The 19,632-nt window shown below is 43.8% G+C and overlaps 1 protein-coding gene across 9 annotated transcripts in view; it reads left to right on the top strand.

Annotated features, from left to right (window-relative positions):
• Positions 1-19,264, top strand: part of chst11 (carbohydrate (chondroitin 4) sulfotransferase 11) — a 48,496-nt gene extending 29,232 nt beyond the window's left edge. For 8 of the 9 annotated variants that reach the window (XM_077499184.1, XM_077499180.1, XM_077499179.1 and 5 more), the window contains 3 exons: positions 7,047-7,132; positions 13,564-13,793; positions 13,991-15,999. In XM_077499184.1, coding sequence (XP_077355310.1) covers positions 7,049-7,132; positions 13,564-13,793; positions 13,991-14,615 — 939 coding nt within the window. In that variant the 5' untranslated portion in view covers positions 7,047-7,048 and the 3' untranslated portion in view covers positions 14,616-15,999. Of the gene's footprint in view, positions 1-7,046; positions 7,133-13,563; positions 13,794-13,990; positions 16,000-18,425 lie in introns of those variants that run through there. The other variant, XR_013278908.1, reaches the window with a different exon arrangement.
• The last annotated feature ends 368 nt before the right edge of the window (positions 19,265-19,632 follow it).

The following is a 19,632-nucleotide window of genomic DNA, read 5'->3' as shown; positions in this document are numbered from 1 at the left end:
CTCACTGAACTCCAGAGACCCGACTAATTGAATGTGAGTGAGCCAATTTCCCATAATGCGTCCCCTTTAAATGAATGATACTTAGGATGCAGCCCAGCTTCTCTGCATCTATATCTCTGCATAACGTACGCACGTATTACCACAAGTGCAGTACAGGAGCAGTGTTTCAATAATGGAGTCGCTCTCATGTTAAATGAATGAAAGCCTGTGGCAGTGCTCCACAGAGGCTGTTTGACTGACTGAACCCTCTCTGCTCACACATTCCACTTGATCTCCACTCGCCTCGCTTTAAAATGAGCTCAGATGGCACATCTGATGTGCTTAACTGGCCTGAGACATCCACTTAAGTCCAGTCAACCACTCTCGCCACAAGATGTACTGGTAATGGTGACGGTCTTTTGTTATGTTTACATTTTCCAGTGGACAAATTTCGCACTTGCGTGACAATTGCACGACAAATTCAATTCCACCCCCCCAGGTAAAGTTAAAGTTGAAAACGTTTATAAGGGGGACAGTTTGTATTCACCATGGAAAGCAAGATTTGTAAAGCAAGAATTGTGACTCACTATTCCTTTTTTTTTTTTTTGCTGTGAGTGAGACGTTTATATTCAGCAAGAAGTTAGGAAGGATTTTGTTTACATAGCATTTTGTCAAGTGTCAACTTGTGCTGATCATAGAGAAATAAGGAAGGCAGTTAACATTTTAATGCCACAGAATGCCCTGTTATGACCTTTATTTTAACCATCAAGATGTTCTTACTGAGTGACATGGTTGAATATTATTGAGGCAATCTATATGAAGTAATGTGAATCTCTGGAGGAACGAAACCCTGTGTCCCCAGAAAGTCTTCAATTAACACCGCAAAAAAATAACCCCCCCCCCCCCCCCCCACCCACCCCCAAAAAAAGTCACTAGATTTATTTGTTTTGTTTTGGGGTTTTTTTTTTAAGAAGAAGAGTCATTTTAGTGGGGTTTAAAAAGTCATGAAGTTGGCGGCACCGTGTAGCCCTCGCTTTGTCACAACTCGGTAGCTCTGCCACGGCTGTCATGGGACCAAAAAACGTCCTTTGGATTTGCATCAGACCCCTTTTTTATTTAAAACACATGGGCACTGTTTTTTTAAATTGCGATCAAACTGCCTAATATTTAAGGTAAAATTGCCTATTGCATCTAATCTATAAAATGCCTCAACTCATAATAAAAAAAGAAACTAACAAACTGATGACTGCCAAATGACTGACATTCCCCTCACGCTAATCTGCGATTCAAGAGTTTGTCAGATTTGATCTAAAACTGTGCAGCATTATCTGATCACGTCAGCAATTTTTTTCCCCTCTGGCTGTGTGTGCAAACCTCAGGTGAGGAGTGGGAAAACCGAGATTGCTCATCTATTATCGCTGTGGTCGTAATCATCATTAAGGGGATTAGACTCAGCCCAGGAACAGACACATGCTGCCAAACTTTGCTGGAGACTTGATTGGTTTTACACACACACACGCACAATCCTCAGAGTTCTACGGCGAGCTTTGTTAATTGAAGTTGTGCCAACATCCCCAATCACCTGTATCGCTACTTCTTGTGCACACACACATGCATACACATTGAATGTCATCGTGGCTCCAAGTGTTTAGTCCCAATCATGACTTTAATGTACATGTGGCACAGTGCAAAGTAGCTCTCAGCCCTGTCCCACTGTGTAGGTAAGATTACTCACAAATTAATCTCCCTCCAGAGGCCCATAATCCTCGGCTGATAAATGCCGGCAGATGTTGTGCGTGATTGCCGAGCCCTGAATGAGCATGTTGTATTTTTTATTTTTTATTTTTCTCCCCTTATCCACAGAGCTCCTCAAGAGAACTAAGTACAACCCAGCACAAGAGCCTGAGTCAATACACTTAGGTTCCAGCAACATTACCGGTAGTTAATAAACATAGTTAGAATTAATTATTGATGCTTTTTATTTATTTATTTTTATTACAGCATAGAAATATGGAGTGATGAAATGTTGTTTTATTTTATTTTTTTTGTCTCTACGCAAAATCCAAATCCGGGGGTTAAATTAGACCCTCACTTTGGATTTATATTGATTTGTTTTTTTGTTTTTTTTAAATATCTGGGTGGCCGGGCTAATAAAATGCTATTTGTTTCAATGAAACATGTAGAGCAACACTATAAGCTGAGAAAAATATATTTGCATAGCCTTTCATTATTTTCCTCAACAAGTGTATTGTGTTCATTAACCAAATGTATGAACAAAAAATTCTTAATATCGAGGATAACGTGTTGCTTTTAATGATAATGATTTTAATAAAAAAAAATTTAAAAAAAGGTTGGAACCACCGAATTTCAAAAATATTAGGATCATTGAATTGTTCAAGTATACAAGGTTGACTGTGAGATGCATTTTACTGGGTGCAGCTAAAACTTTAAGAACTTTTTTTTTTAATTAAAAAAAAAAAAAGTTTGAACCCTGCTAACCAAATCAGCAGCTCTTGAAATTAAAATTAAAAACATTTATTTTTAATGTGTTTTTAAGGTTGGCTGCACAATATATTGAAAAATTATCGATATCACAATATTGGTCCATGCAATATGCATATTGCAAAGACATGCAATAAGTTTCATATGGAATTTTATGCTTTTATCTGAATTTGTCTCATCAGACGCGAACTAAAATGTGCACCACCATCCAATAGTTGACCATCAACAAGAGGTACCGTAATTACAATTAAGATAATATTGAGTTTGCTTATTTTGCTGTATGGAAAAAATTTAATTCTTTCATCAGATAATAAAAATGTCATTTCTTTAGGTACATGTTAAATATCGCAATAATATCTATCTCTATATTCAGTAACTATATCGCACGATTTTTCCAATGTCGTGCAGCCCTATTCTGAAAAGTGTTGCATTAATGGTGGCTTAACAACCAAAAATCAGTGATATAAAACAACACACATTTGGAGAACGATGCTTTGCGTTTGCCTTTCAACATGATTGCTAAACAAAACAGCAAAACCGAAAACACTATATTTTTATGATAGAGTACATGTATGCATAAACCGTTGTAGGGATGTTCAGTGGGATATGTTGTTTATCATTTCTTGTGATTGGACAGCTCTATAGCTTTTTGCATGATGCCATTTTGGACCTTGTTAGTGGCAGATCACTGCTTTGTCCTTTCCTCCTAAAGCCAAGACACACGTGCACAGTTAGTTTTATTGTGGCGTCTGCCCACCGCTGACCTTGGTAAGGTGCCATGCCCCTCACCAGAAGAGCAGTGCTGTGGGATGCAGCATTAAGTTTTACTGGGACACTGACTGAGCTTGAGATTGGATGACGAAGTGGAGCTGGAAGCAACCCAGCTTTTTTTTTAAAGCACTAATAAATTGAAAGGGGAAATGTTTTAGAGCAACTTCAGCTGTGTGCTGGCAGGAAAAGCTGTGAGATGGAGACTCATGTGATGGAGCATCAAAGCTGGCTCTGTTGTGGATTTTTTTTTTTTTTTTTTTTGATTGATGTCTGTGCGGCTCCCATTCTATTAGCTTCATGGTGTGGCAGTGGGCTGCCAGATTCACCATCAGCATCATGCCAGACGGACAGGAGGAGGAGGAGGAAGGTGGAGGATGAAAGTGGCACAGTGGGGAAATGTTTGCTCGCAATTATAGCAAAATCGGGCAAGGGACTGCTCGTATCCTGAAAAACTTGTGTTGCCACTCGTATCTCCGGGCACCACTTTAATTGCGTACATAAGCCAAGATTCACACTTTTTTTCTGTTAGGTTCCTGAATTCCCAATGGCAAAACTCATGCCAGCAGGTGCAATTGAAAGCACAGTGGGGCAAATGATCTGGTTTCCATGGTTACACCTGTTTTTGTTTTTTGTTTTTTTGTTTTTTTAAATAAGCATTATTAAATACTGTAGATGTCAAATCAGTAGCAATGCAATATAAAAGGCAGGTCTTTCCTCTGTCCTTGTGTGCAATATGTGGTCGTGTACCTGAAGGTACCATAATGTATTTGTGCTAAAAGCCTTGTGGACATATTTAAATTGTTTGCCAACGTTGTCTGTGTGTGCATGCGTGTTTGTGTGTAAGTGGGGGTCGTTATGAATGCTTTGAGAACAATGGGATTACCGTACAAAGATTAGCTTTTCCCCCCTCTTCTCTTCTTAGTCGCCAGTGGTATTGACAGGAACACACGCCCACCCAGGAATTAGTTTTGACGGACATATTGGTCAAAAACGTGCCAGGTTAACAACAATAGATTTTTGGATCAGTGCAGCCTGAGGTACTTTTTTTTTTTTTTTTTTTTTTTTTTTTCCCCCCCCCATATCTTGATAATTCCAATGTTCCATAAAAAAACACCTCAAGCGACTTGCTCTAGTTGCTCATCCTACATAAAGCTCTATTGACCATATTGTCAACTGACCATGTCATTTTAATGGATTATTGTAGATAATATATTGTTGTATTGCATTCAAAGCAGAATTTCTGCCGGTTTTGAATGCTATCAGGATAGCCAGCGTAGTGAGTCGTTACATGTTGCTGTCACAATTCCTAATGTGTTTTTATCAAATTCTTTAGGAAAGCAGGAATTACCTTCATCTGACTGACTGACACTTGATGTTCATCACAGCAAAGATTGAAAATCAAATTTCAACATGTTCTTTGTAAGCTTTCTGCCGGTCTACTTTGTCAGATAATCCTATTAGAATGTTAAGGATTATTGAAAGCTATCAAAGCAAGAATCCTGCTGGATGTGTGACACTAAGTGGATTGTGTAGCTAAAGTCGCAAATCAAGTCTCTACATGTTCCCTGTTGACTTTCTCTCCATTAACAACTGTCATGATCTTGGTAAACTCTTATTGGGTGTTGTACATAAATCAAAGCAAGAATCCTGGTTTAGACTTATGTGACTTTAAATGACCAGCAAGAATTCTATTGGTTTCTAATTGCATCTGGCTCAAGATGGTCACTGGAGCTCCAGTTACAATTGACTGTTAGATAGGACAATTGATTCACAGACATATGTTGGTTGTGTAGCTGCAGATCTCATTTATTACCTTTTTATTTATTTCACAGTTTTCATTTGGTTGTAAAAAAGGTCAAATACACTAGTCATCATTTCATGTAAAATGTTAAATAAATTATAATTTTTTGATCATCTATTCTAGGGCAAAACTTGATTGAAAGAGGGAATAAACCGACACTTGACCTCACGGTCATGACCCAAACTTAACCATGGCCTGACCCAGTCATGACACAGGGTTGATATTTCGCTGCTCCACAGAGTGCTGCAGTTTCACTATGGGAAGTAAGTTGAAAGTTGTCTGAAAATTGGCCAATTTGAAGCTGAGACACCAAGAAGAGTTGGTTAGTAATTAGCCGACTCTAACTGCTAATCGTCAATGCAGGGTGGTCGAGTTGTCTTGTGGACTAGTCATCTAATTGGTTCAATGGTGTATCTAAACAAGAGTTTAGTTTTGCGTAGTTGTGTTACTGTGACCAATTGTGACTATTCTACCAGCCTTAATTGTCAACTCATTTCATTTGGACCAATGGAGTTAGAGTTCATGCAGAGTCACAGTCTTCCTCACCAGTCTCCATTCTATTCTTCCAGATTTCTGAGGCTGTTTCGCTTGATTCACTGCAGCAAAAAATAGCACACCATAAAAGCAAAATGTGGACTTTCACAGAGGACGTGCGCCAATAGCGAGTGGGCCCTGGCTAGAAGGCAAAGACAGATTTGCATGTTTGCAGTCAACAGATTTGTAAATTGACAGTTGAGCGCACCAGCAGGTGCGTGGAGTGAGCAAATATAGATCCCGAGTGCCTTACACAGCAGATGCGCATATGAATTTAAATCATGTCCTACTTCCTTTAATTGCTTTTTGACGCGAGCCGGCATTTCAAATCTGTTACAGTTCAGAGCATAACATTATTTGTTCACATTATTTATGTGCCCTTGTTTAGAGTCGGGCTAATATTGGGAGTAATATTGTGATGGATTTTAATGCCATTTATTGGACGCATGTACAAGTGTGATCGTGATAAAATTGAGCCATAAACGCTGATGTTTAGTTCAACCCTATAATCAAGTTTGGCTGGAGGCTGCATCCTTTCTGCGAGGACTTTGTGCGTTCCCCATGAGCGGCTTTTCCTTCATCCTCCCACAAACCAAAGGAAAAAGTTTCAAGTTGAAGCCTCTGATGCAAATGCTAAAAAAAAAAAAAAAAAAAAAAAAAAAAAATTGAGGTTAACCTAACCAACAAAGATTTGCTGAATGGAAATCCATCTAGAAATGTGAATGTGCATGCATCATTTATTATGCAGGTGTCTCGATGGGAGCAACATATGCTCATCCATGAACATGAGGCCTGCGAGGAAAAGGAAAAAAAAAAAAGATCATATTTGGATTCTCATTAGTGGATTATTTTCTTTCCTCCTGCCTTGCGTCACCCATCCGTGTTTTTCCACCAAGCGTAATAGGAGAGGGTTTGTATGAGTAGCTAGCACACCATATCAGGTTGTCAAAGAGGCTGAGATCCAGTCAAATGAACTGCGGCTTTGTGCTTGGCATACGAGCACTGTTCTCTTCTTCTCATGCTGATGCTACTCACAGCAAAGGTGAAGGCTTGTGTTGATTTGCTCAGGGGAGATGTTTTTTTATTTTTTTTTATTTTTTTGTTCTTATTGGGTAAATAGTTAGTTTTCCTTCCTCTCAAACTTTGTTCTGGAGCAGTCAGCTATATGCTTCATCCAATATGTCCAAATGTATTCCCAAGATAATGGGCAATGACCCAAGTCGCTTGAAAATACCTGCTCGCCACCAAAATAGCAACTTGTGGTTTATTTTACAGCATGGTTTCTAAAGGCCTTTTTTTTTTTTTTTTTTTTTTTTTGGCTTCTACTTTTAAGTAGTAAAACGGGCTTTTTCGGGGACTGACTTGTCAAAGAATGAAACTCCTCAAGAGGCTACTATTTCTGAACATTTTACTTGAAAAGTCCTTGGTTCTTATTTGGTATCTCCCTTATGTTTTGCAGTCATGCGCAGGAACCCTTTTGTGGCGGAAGGCTGCTGCGGGAAAGGCTCCCGCAACGCCCTTCAGGAGCTCTACAACCCCTCCCAGGTAAGAACGCATCTGCTCTCACCTCATGTTTCTCGTATTTGTCTGTCCGCCGTGACCTTCGGCCGCTCCCGTTTGTTCTGGCCATCTGTCAGAGGTGTGACCCAACAAGGCCCCCCATGCAGGTTGAGGGTTCTAGTTTAGCATTTTTAGATATATGTCTGGTGCTAACCACAGGGGAGAGCGACAAATAACACAGATGAGAAACTCAATCGTGGTAAAAAGTTAGTAGTTATGGTCTCTCCAAAGGGCCATTATTGAAGTTAAATTTTAGTTAAACTAACATTTGGACCAAGGCAGCTTGGGTGTACACTTGGGTGTAGGTGTACAGTGAACCTTCACTCTTCTGCCATTTTTTTTTTTGTGTGTGTGTGTGTTGCTTCATGAAAGTTTCAGTTTAAATAAATTCCTATATTGTGGCTTTGTCAGGTAACCGATTATGTTCGACTTTGGAGCTTGTGCTGTATATCCCTCAGTTGTTTGGTGTCGTGTCTGATGGGCAAACATCCCAAGGTGATGCTATCACACTGATGGATTGCATCCGTTTTTTTCTTGTCTCGTCACCGTCTGCTTCATTAACACACGACGCTCTCTCCCTAATACCCATCTTAGTCCTGGAGCTTACTTTTTCTCTTGTCCTTCTCTTCCCCCCGCCGTTTATTCATCAAAATGCACCCCATGTCTTATTGTGACTGTGCAGAGATTAGTTGAGGTGCGCAGGGGGCGCTCACCTCGGATTCGTTTTCAGCATGGGGTGTTTTTCCACACGTCCTCGCTCATGTGAAGTCCCATTGATAGGGTTCTGTGTGCGCACAGGGGGAGAATTTGGATGCAGCCAGAGTAAACGTGAGCCAGGCGCTTGAGGTCAGGAAAGGGGTATATCTGTGTATTTGTGTGTGCGTGTTCATCCACCTTTTGTGAGAACATTTCTCCTCAAGGGTAAGATAAAGATTTGATGTACTGTAGAGGCGGGCAAACTTTTGTGCTCCAGGGCCATGTTTGATTATTAATAATATTATTATTAATAATATTATTATTATTATTATTAATTTATTTTTTAAAGACAGGTCATTTGAAGGTGAGGTTAAAAAAAAAAGTTCAATTATATAAGGTGAATAGAAATTATTTTAATAATATAATAATAATAATAATTCATTGTTTTATTCATTGTACTTTTTACAATTGGCTAATATCGGTCCACCCAGATTATAAATGTTAAAAATTAGAGACCCCCATTATCACAATAAGACAGTGAGCTATGAATGTCATCTTAAAGCTGATATTTGAATGTAAGGTTATTGCAACATTATATTCCGGCCATTTAGTTTTACAATACAGTAAGGCTAAATAATCCCCAAGGCAACACATTTCATTGATCATAATTAGTTTAGATGCTCAGAGCAAGTGGCCACACAGGTTATCAGATATGATGTTAAGCGTCATGTTATTTCTCCCCAGTGAGCCCACTTTTCTCGTAATGGGAATAAATAATCAGCGGCAGTTATTACCGAGCCAGGCGGGTGCAATTAAAGGTTGATTGGGAGATGACAACGCAGGTCGGAGAAAATGATGTATGCAGGGGTCTTGGTGCGGGTTACTATCGCGGAGAATGACTCGAAGCTAATGTGGGCGCCACAAAAGTTAGGGATTGAAGGCTGTTTCCAATGTTAAGGAAGAAGCAAAGGTGCTCACCCAATTTATACTGAGAATGTGATTTCAGTGAGTATGAAGCACACTGATGTTTGGAATACTCAGAAATGTCCCTTTTAATTTGACATCGGTGATCCACATTCTGACATCATTTTCTATATTCTGGTCGGAATTAGTAGCCTGGTTCTGTTTGATTTTACCCCCCAAAAAAGACAAAGTGGACCAAACTGGACCTCTAATCCATGTTGGAACATTACCACATGGTGGAAATTCATATATGCCAGTGTGTCAAAATATTGCTTTCACGCCAGTTGGTGGTGCAAAACAGATTGGGGGGGCTGCTGTTTTGAAGGACAAGCGAGGCAAAATGATGACATTATGACTCAACTCCCCATTTTCATTGATGTGACAGAAACCAGCAGTCATGAATAGCAGGAAATTAAAACCTTCAACATCTTCTAAGGTCATCTTCAAGCTATAGCATGTGACAAAAAGCAGCGCCGTGAATGCCAAGGAAGTCTTTAATTCTTCCCGCTGGCGTCCCAAGAGGTAACTGAGCCTCGCTCCAAAGAGAAGCAACACTTTGATACTCCTGCTGTAATTACATCCTCCATTTTCTCTCCGAGAGACACTCATCTGTCTATACGCCGCGTACAAACAGTCCCCACGCCCACATCCACAAGTGCACTGTGGTCCACAGATGTTGACACAAAGCCTTCATCTTTTTCCTATGACATACACATGCACATGGTAGGGCAAATGTATTTCTGTCCTTGTGGTGCATCTGAACCTGAAGCACCTATTAAGCAAATGGTGGAGCAGCCAGAAACCCTAAACTGTACTTTGACTCACATGAATTACCTGGAAAATTAAATTAGAACAAATGACAATTACGTTTTTTGTTTTTTAATTGCGCGGTCAATTTATGGTGTCAAAGAACTTAACTGTAGGAGGAGCTCAGGCATACAAAACTCATGTCAATTAGAACATCTTTGATGTCGTATGTGTTTGTTTAGCCATGTTGCAGGAATGCAGCAGGGAGGCTTGTAAGCTCACCATACACATATGCCCATTCAGCTCTTATGTAATATATATATTTAAAGTAGCCAAACGTATAGATTCTATAGATCAGCTGCCGAAAATATTTTTCTTTTTTTGTTTTTTCAACTTGCAGTCAAAAAATTTTGTACTACTACATGGATGCTCGGATGGTTTTGTATGTTCCTTAGTATATATACCACCCACCATCTTCTTAATTTTTATACCAATGATAAATTACACCAATTCTTCATTCTTTTACCCCTGCAGGCAGCCAACTTTTACACTGAGGGAGGATGAATTGTTGTATGAATGCATAATATATGAATTGCTTTCTTGTTTTGAATCGCATCGGAGCAGAAACAACCAATATTAAGAAAATGGAAAATCTACAACAAAATATGATAAGCACAGTGCCACATATTTAAAACCATAGATTAATGTGTCTGTATCAGCTATTTTTGGTCACAACGTGCTTTGTAGAAACTTGACACAAGAGAGAATAGTCTCTGGAGGAAATAATGAAACGTCTGCTGAATCCATCAGCGACGAGCCAGGTTGCGAGCCGCGCGCATCTGCAATTCAAGGCAAATGAGATTGGATGCACTCCAAAATAAAGATGCACTGTGTTAATTGAGAGACAGTTTAGTGAGAAGGAAAATGTGAATATATGCCTGGACTTACATTTCACGACTGCTGCCCAACGCAGCCATCAGCTTGAAGTGTAGCATTCGTCATACTTATTGAGACGCTAGCCATGTCATCTAATTAGTGATTACTAGACCTACGATAATGTGAAAAAATGTATGTTGATGTGATAGTTTTTTTTTTTTTTTGCGTATTATTGAAATCAATAGTGGGTTTTTAAATTGAATGTATTATTAGTTCACCACAAGATGGTGCTAAACATTACATACTGTTGTTTAAAGTGTGCCCTTCTTACAGGCTAATTTGGCTTCAAGTGCTCAACTATTTCTTGTTTTATTGATACAAACCACCACACATTGTAAAGCATATTTTGATGCTAGCAGCATGCTGCTGAAACATGCTTCCTGTTGATGTTCACATTAAAATAGACACACAACAAAAAAAACAAAAAAAAACAGAAGAAATGAACAATGCACTGGTGCATTGACATCAGGGTTGGGGAATCCGGGTCCAGAAAGTCAAAACCAATCAAGTGGCAGGTATACAAGTTGGTCTCCACCTCTTGAGTAGAAGCCAAACTGTTTTGTTTTTTTGTTTTGTTTTTTCTGGACCTGGATTCCCCAACTCTGATTGACATACAGGTTAGTTTTAAAAGCATAAACACCTGAAATTTTCACTATCCTGGGAGCCATACATAAAAACAAAAGGTAAGAAGAAATGTGGATGAAAGGAAGCACGTCCATATAGCCAAGCAATAATTGCCCATATTCTACAAAGTCTACATGTCCGATTAAATATGCATGATCGATGAACCGCAACAATCCCCCCTCATTTGAAGCTCCATTTCATTTATTCCAGCGAGAACAAAAGCTGTCACGGCATCGAAATCAATAGTGTACAAGAGTTTGATCACATCAAAGGCGTAGTGGGGGGAAACCACAGCAGGTTTGTTTGAGGCCCTCCGAGAGCAATAGGAGATGAAATGCTATTATGGGATGCTGCTAACTGCCTCCATCGCTGTATTGTTTTATGACATTTGCCAGTCGTTGCTGAATTAGTGGGCTGGCGTGCAAGCAAATTGGCTCCTAATTATTTTTGCGCTCCCTCGTGGGAACAACTTGACGCGACCGAAGGTCAGCGACCTCCATCAAGGCCTTTTCTGTGCCACTGAATCGACCCGTCACACTCGCAGATCCTGCACTGGAGGAGATAATACTTGCACTATCCTGCCGACAGGGAGATTCCCTCCACATCTCCCCCACCCCGTTAATTACACTGTCTGCCCTCCTTCCGGGATTGAGGGCCCCGCATTCGCTGCTCCGTTTGTGTGAATTATAGCTTCGTGTGTCTGCGAGAAGACAGAGAAAACAAAAAAAAACTGATTTTCATCTGCACTCTTTGATACACTGCAGCGGTGTGAAGAGGGAGAAAAACGAGATGTTGGGAATCTATCAGCCCGCACACCCGGCAAAAAGCTTTTAACAGGCTCGTTTGATGTGGTATGACAGCAAAAGGCGAGAAATAAAATGGAGCCGTTTAAATCAGATTTAGTGGGATTTGGACAAGATGTCAAGAAACATGCGGCAGAGCTTCTGCAGATTTTTTTTTTCTTTCTCTTTCAAAGGGAGCAAGGACACATGTATTGTGTACACAAGTTGTATCCAATCTGTGTTTTGTATCTGACTCATTAATTAACAAACACGATGCAAATAATCAGCACCGCCTGCTAATTGAATTAACATAGGACAAGGCTTTAATGAATGCAAATACATTCATAGGCTTTCATGCACTATGGGTGGGTTGCACTTGCAATATGTCATTGTTAATTGTATTGATATTGTGCTAGCAATGGGATTTTGGGTAACATATATTCAATTATAGTTTTTTTTTTTATTTCACTCTTTAAAATAAAAGAAATGAAAGGGGACAGTAAGAAGTAAAACTTGTGTGCCCCAAACTGCATGTCCTTGTGCTATATATTTTTTTTTTTGCAGTAATTGTGCTTGTATACATTTAAAAAAAACATACACAGACTGAGAAGATTTTGTTTTACAACCCAGATTGTTCCACGGACTGACACCTTGAGTTGAAATACATTGTTCTGTTTTGTTCTATATTTAGGTTTGGAAAAAGTGTCTGTCATCTTAATTTGTACTCATTTTACCTTATTTATTTTTTATTATTTTTTTTATATAAATTTGGTTTGTATCTGGTAAAATTTCATCATGGGCTTTATACATTATTTTAAGGCAGTTGAACTCCATCAATTCATTCCATTTAAAAGTTTTTGGTTTGTATAAATAATGGATGAGTGTGGTCTCTGTATCCACAACCAAAAACAACACGGGCAGCACATTTCCGTAGAAGAAAATTGGGCTCGGTGTAGGTTTTGGCAGCTCGCCCCCACACTTCAATGCAATAGGTATGGAACAATCAATGAACTATATAACAATAACAATAGCATTCTTGTTCAGTGATTCTTTAACCTTGTGTAAAATGGCTACGGTTTGGGATACTTTAGATTTAACATATTCGATTTGCAATTTCCATGTAAAATGTTCATCAATAATGATACCTCGAGAAACTTTATTTCATGAGTCCTTTCTGTTTCTATTCCCTGTACTGTCAGTGTTGCATTTTCTGACTTTGTCATGCTGTGGAACTGACCACAGAGATGCTCACTCATATGCCGTCACTGGAATTTAAGATGGAAAAGATTGGTTTGCGCTTGAAATGAATGGCTGGCTCACAGGCATGTCATACAAGCGCGCTGTTCATGTGCCGCCCGGCTTGCAGTTATTTCAGGTCTCGGTGGAAGCAGCTGCGGGCCGCGGTATCTGCATTGAAAGGCCGTGCTTGTTTCCAATGGGAAAGATGCAGGCGGCATTACAATCCATTGAAATTCCTCCAGGAGACAGACCACTGCCCTGAACCTGGAGGGTAAATAATCAAGAGGCAGAAAACTCTGCGTTCTTTTCCTCCACAGCCTCGCTGGAACACATGGAATGATTGCTGCATAGCCCAACACACAAAATTGGTGAAGGCGCGGCTGCATTTCAAAGACGTTGCCAACTGATCTTTTCTCTTTGTTTGAGCAGGCCGAGCTGTCGGCAGCGGCCATCCTGCACCAGACCCGACGGGACCAGGTAGCGGAGGCGTGCCGGGTCTACAGCGCGTCCAGCCGCAAGCGGCGGGTCCTCACACCCGGAGACCTCAAACACCTGGTGGTGGATGAAGACCACGAGCTCATCTACTGCTACGTCCCCAAGGTGGCCTGTACCAACTGGAAGCGCGTCATGATGGTGCTGACGGGCCGGGGGAAATACAGGTATAGCTTCATGTTGGAGAGCTTTATTAGCATGTTGCTCCCAAAATCTGTTATTGCTCAGTCAGAACCTGCTAACTTTTCCCTCTCTAAAGCGCTTTGTGACAGCTAAGGCTGTCTGAAAGCGGTATATAAATAAAGATGACTTGACTTACTTGGCCAAGTCCCCTTTTATGGCTCTTGATTCTTGTCTTCCGCAGCGACCCGATGGAAATCCCGTCCAATGAAGCCCACATCCCGTCCAATCTTAAGACACTGAACCAGTACAGCATCGCCGAGATCAACCACCGGCTGAAGAACTACCTGAAGTTCCTGTTTGTCCGAGAGCCCTTCGAGAGGCTGGTGTCCGCCTACCGCAACAAGTTCACCCTCAAGTACAACTCGTCCTTCCACAAGCGCTTTGGCACGCGCATCGTGCGGCGCTACCGCAAGAACGCCACGCAGGACGCCCTGGCCAACGGCGCCGATGTCAAGTTCAAGGAGTTTGCAGAGTACCTGGCCGACCCGGCCACCCGGCGCGACGGCCCGCTCAACGAGCACTGGCAGACCGTCTACCAGCTGTGCCACCCGTGCCACATCCACTACGATCTGGTGGGCAAGTACGAGACCCTGGAGGACGACGCCAACTATGTGCTGCGGCTGGCCGGCATGGCCGACTCCCTGCGCTTCCCCAGCTACGCCAAGTCCACCCGCACCACCGACGCCATGACGGCGCAGTTCTTCAGCAACATCAGCACTCCGCAGCAAGTCCAGCTGTACCAGCTTTATAAGCTGGACTTCCTTATGTTTAACTACTCCACGCCCAGCTACCTCCAGCTGGACTAGGCGGAGAGGGACTCTTATGTACGGGGGGGGGGGGGGGGTGAGCTTAGAGCAAATAAATGTGCACTTATTTGCACGCCAGATTGCAAATCGGCTCCTTTTTGGGTGGAATGTGGGTGAAGCAGGTCTTCCAAGGGGAAGGAACAAGACTTGAAGAGTTCTAAGTGATGCTCCTGGCAGGTTTCAAACAAACGGTTGCTCGCTCCCCCAACTCCATCGCATCAAATACACGTCATGACTCTCGTCCACCTCATTCGGCTCCCACCAGCCGCCTCCAGGACAACGGCATGTTGGCACCGAAAAGAGCATCTCAAAGTCTCACCCGCTGTCCGACCGAGTGACACCCAAAACCCTTAACGCTTTGGAGCCGCAGCGCAGCCTTGGACAGGACGGCCTGTGAACATGAGGCAGCGTCCCAAAGAGAGCAGGCAGGCTGGCAGGCTTTGAAAGTCACAGGAGCTTGTGAAGCTGGCCGCCGACTCACACAAACTGTATTTGTGCTTATTTACTATTTGATTGTCTTTGGAAGCGTTGCTGCGAGACAGCAAGGATTATTTAAACTGCTTTGTCCATTGAAATATTAGCGTATTTAATAATTTGCACCCCCCCCCCCCATCCCCCCACCCCCTCCCTCAGATTGAGCTATTATGAAAGATTTTAGATTTTGCTTGGATGATTTTTGTCCCCTCAACACACAAATTGCACTGTGAAGTACCCGACATGGTCTTACGTGAGCAATATTACGCTGGGCCAGCCAGCACATCTTTGGAAATTCCAAACCACTCCACCTTCAAAGCAAAACAGATATTTGGGGGCCAGCTATTGCAATTTTTTATTTTTTTTAAATCACTTATTGCAGCAGACAATTGTTTTCAACACACAATTACTGTATTTACAGAGCGCGCTCTCTCGAATTTGAATGGATGTTATTCTAATTGACTTATCACAGTCGTCTGTTGTTTTCCCACAACGCTTAAACTGTATTGAGGGTTTGGGCTGCATTCAATTGTGTAAGGTCTTTTCTTCTTCTTCGTCTTCTTCTTCGTCTTCTTCTTCGTCTTCTTCTTCTTCTTTTCAGTCAGGGCAACATTGTTTCATCACACAATTCTTATTTTGCTTTCATTTTTTTTGAGTAATATTTCATTTTTTTGGATCCTTACAACACCCAACCACACACACACCATTTTCTTTGGACTTTATTTTTTATAGTTTCCATTGTTATGTTTGATTTTTGGAGGGAATTTTTACAATGTTAATAATAGAAGGCGCGCAACGCGCACCTGAAAATAAGGCGCACCTTATATGAAAGTCGCGCACCGCGCGCCCTATATAGTATATATATATATATATATATATATATATATAGTATAGCACCGCGCGCCCTATATAGAAGCGCGCACCGCGCGCCCTATATAGAGGCGCGCACCGCGCGCCCTATATAGTAGGTGTGCAACGTGCGCCCTATATAGTAGGTGTGCAACGCGCGCCCTATATAGTAGTCGCGCGTCGCGCCCCCTATATAGTAGGCGCGCAACGCGGGCCCTATATAGTAGGCGCGCAACGCGCGCCCTATATAGTAGGCGCGCAACGCGCGCCCTATATAGAGTCGTGCGTTGCGCGCCCTATATAGTAGGGTGTTGCGCGCCCTATATAGTAGGCGCGCAACGCGCGCCCTATATAGAGTCGCGCGTTGCGCGCCCTATATAGTAGGGCGTTGCGCGCCCTATATAGTAGGCGCGCAACGCGCGCCCTATATAGCCGCGCGCAACGCGCGCCCTATATAGTAGGCGCGCAACGCGCGCCCTATATAGAGTCGTGCGTTGCGCGCCCTATATAGTAGGGTGTTGCGCGCCCTATATAGTAGGCGCGCAACGCGCGCCCTATATAGAGTCGCGCGTTGCGCACCCTATATAGTAGGGCGTTGCGCGCCCTATATAGTAGGCGCGCAACGCGCGCCCTATATAGCCGCGCGCAACGCGCGCCCTATATAGAGTTGCGCGCCCTATATAGTAGGCGCGCGTTGCCCGCCCTATATAGTAGGCGCGCAACACGCGCCCTATATAGTAGGCGCGCAACGCGCGCCCTATATAGTCGCGCGTTGCGCGCCCTATATGGAGTCGCGCGTTGCGCGCCCTATATAGTAGGGTGTTGCGCGCCCTATATAGTAGGCGCGCGACGCGCGCCCTATATAGTAGGCGCGCGACGCGCGCCCTATATAGTAGGCGCGCGACGCGCGCCCTATATAGTAGGCGCGCGACGCGCGCCCTATATAGTAGGCGCGCGACGCGCGCCCTATATAGTAGGCACGCAACGCGCGCCCTATATAGAGGCCCCATATAGCGGCGCGCAACGCGCGCCCTATATAGTAGGCGCGCAACGCGCGCCCTATATAGTAGGCGCTCGCCGCGCGCCCTATATAGCGGCGCGCAACGCGCGCCCTATATAGTAGGTGCCCTATATAGTAGGCGCGCAACGCGCGCCCTATATAGTAGGCGCGCAACGCGCGCCCTATATAGTAGGCGCGCAACGCGCGCCCTATATAGTAGGCGCGCAACGCGCGCCCTATATAGTAGGCGCGCAACGCGCGCCCTATATAGTAGGCGCGCAACGCGCGCCCTATATAGTAGGCGCGCAACGCGCGCCCTATATAGTAGGCGCGCTACGCGCGCCCTATATAGCGGCGCGCAACGCGCGCCCTATATAGTAGGCGCCCTATAGTAGGCGCGCGTTGCGCGCCCTATATAGTCGCGCGTTGCGCGCCCTATATAGAGTCGCGCGTTGCGCGTCCTATATAGTAGGGTGTTGCGCGCCCTATATAGTAGGCGCGCAACGCGCGCCCTATATAGAGGCGCGCGACGCGCGCCCTATATAGTAGGCGCGCAACGCGCGCCCTATATAGCTGCGCGCCCTATATAGCTGCGCGCAACGCGCGCCCTATATAGCTGCGCGCCCTATATAGCTGCGCGCGACGCGCGCCCTACATAATAGGCGCGCGACGCGCGCCCTACATAGTAGGCGCGCGACGCGCGCCCTATATAGTAGGCGCGCGACGCGCGCCCTATGTAGTAGGCGCGCGACGCGCGCCCTATATAGAGGCGCGCGACGCGCGCCCTATATAGTAGGCGCGCAACGCGCGCCCTATATAGTAGGGCGTTGCGCGCCCTATATAGTAGGCGCGCGACGCGCGCCCTATATAGTAGGCGCGCGACGCGCGCCCTATATAGTAGGCGCGCGACGCGCGCCCTATGTAGTAGGCGCGCGACGCGCGCCCTATATAGTAGGCGCGCGACGCGCGCCCTACATAGTAGGCGCGCGACGCGCGCCCTACATAGTAGGCGCGCGACGCGCGCCCTATATAGAGGCGCGTGACGCGCGCCCTATATAGAGGCGCGCGACGCGCGCCCTATATAGTAGGCGCGCGACGCGCGCCCTATGTAGTAGGCGCGCGACGCGCGCCCTATATAGTAGGCGCGCGACGCACGCCCTATATGGTAGGCGCGCAACGCGCGCCCTATATAGTAGGCGCGCGACGCGCGCCCTATATAGTAGGCGCGCGTTGCGCGCCCTATGTAGCAGGGCGCCCTATATGAAGGCGTGCATTGCGCACCTACTATGTAGGGCGCGCAACGCGCGCCTCTATATAGGGCGCGCAACGCGCGCCTACTATATAGGGCGCGCAACGCGCGCCTATAGGGCGCACGTTGCGCGCCTACTATATAGGGCGCGCGTTGCGCGCCTACTATATAGGGCCCACGTTGAGCGCCCACTATACAGGGCCCGCGTTGCGCGCTCTCGATAGTATAGTATATATAGGGCGCGCATTGCGCGCCTACTATATATGGCGCGCGTTGCGCGTTGGATGTGCATTGTGCACCAAGGAAATAGCTTCACATTTTGCACCTAGTTTTTACACTAAAATGTGCAACATTGTTTAATACTGTCTGATCTTCTCAATCTATTGTGTCTTAACTTGTCGTACAAATTGTAGGCTCTCTCGGCCCAGCTATTTCTCCCTGTCCCATGCTTTCATCTTTATATGCAGCCCATTCATTTGTTAATGTATTGATTGTAGGTGTGTGTGCAGACTGGGAAGCTGCAAACGAATTGCCCCTTGTGGGACAAATAAAGTTGTCTAAATCAAATTTCTGCCATTGTAAATAGTTGACCTTATTTAAAAGACAATTATTAGCATTGATGCGATCTTTGGAAAAGTAACTGGATGCATTTGAATGGGGAGAAAATCCATTAAAAAAAATAAAAAAAAACATTCTGCCTACACGATCGAGCTTTTGATCACCAGATTGAAGAACATTGCTTTAATCAGGCAGCACTTCTGCACCTTCAAAGACATGTCAGGGAGGTGCATACACATTCCAATGCCAGACTTAATTGTGTGATGTGAGGCACCCATCATGTGACCAAGATACCATGGATCTTAAAGGTGTAACAGACAATTATCTGGAAAAGTATAAGCCAAATGTCTGTTTTCCACTTTTTAAAAAATGTGCATGCAGAAGACCATCCTAGAAGCTTGTTGCTTGTCCGGGGTAAATACCTATTAAATGTCAGGAGTGTGCAAGCTCATCTTCCTCTAGCTTGCACAGTTCTGTTTACATTCTCTATAGCCAGCGTCATTTGATAGACTGGTTGCCACTGAGCCATTTTCAAAGTATGCGTTGAGATTCGTAGCAACTTCAGTGAATGGCTGAAATCGAAGCTGACATGCTACAAACACTCAGTGTGCATACATACACAGCTTGAAACAAGCACGAGAACCAATTCTTAAGATGATCCACCCGGAAGATTGGAGAGGAAAAAAAATACAATTTCAATATACCTTTAATTGGACGCTCACGTGCTCCAATCAATTCCCACCTCAATGAGGACAGTGCAAACGTGTAAGCATCAGGATACCTGGCTGTGACAGTGGAAATTCCATTTGGAGCACTCTCAACTTGAGCAAAAATCAGAAATTAGATAATATATTGAAAATACATTTATTTAGAAATTTATTTAAAAA

The sequence above is a fragment of the Festucalex cinctus genome, chromosome 16 (genome assembly GCF_051991245.1).
Source record: "Festucalex cinctus isolate MCC-2025b chromosome 16, RoL_Fcin_1.0, whole genome shotgun sequence".
Taxonomy (NCBI): domain Eukaryota; kingdom Metazoa; phylum Chordata; class Actinopteri; order Syngnathiformes; family Syngnathidae; genus Festucalex; species Festucalex cinctus.
Note: the sequence above shows the minus strand (reverse complement) of the source record. Positions and strands in the feature narration are given on the sequence as shown.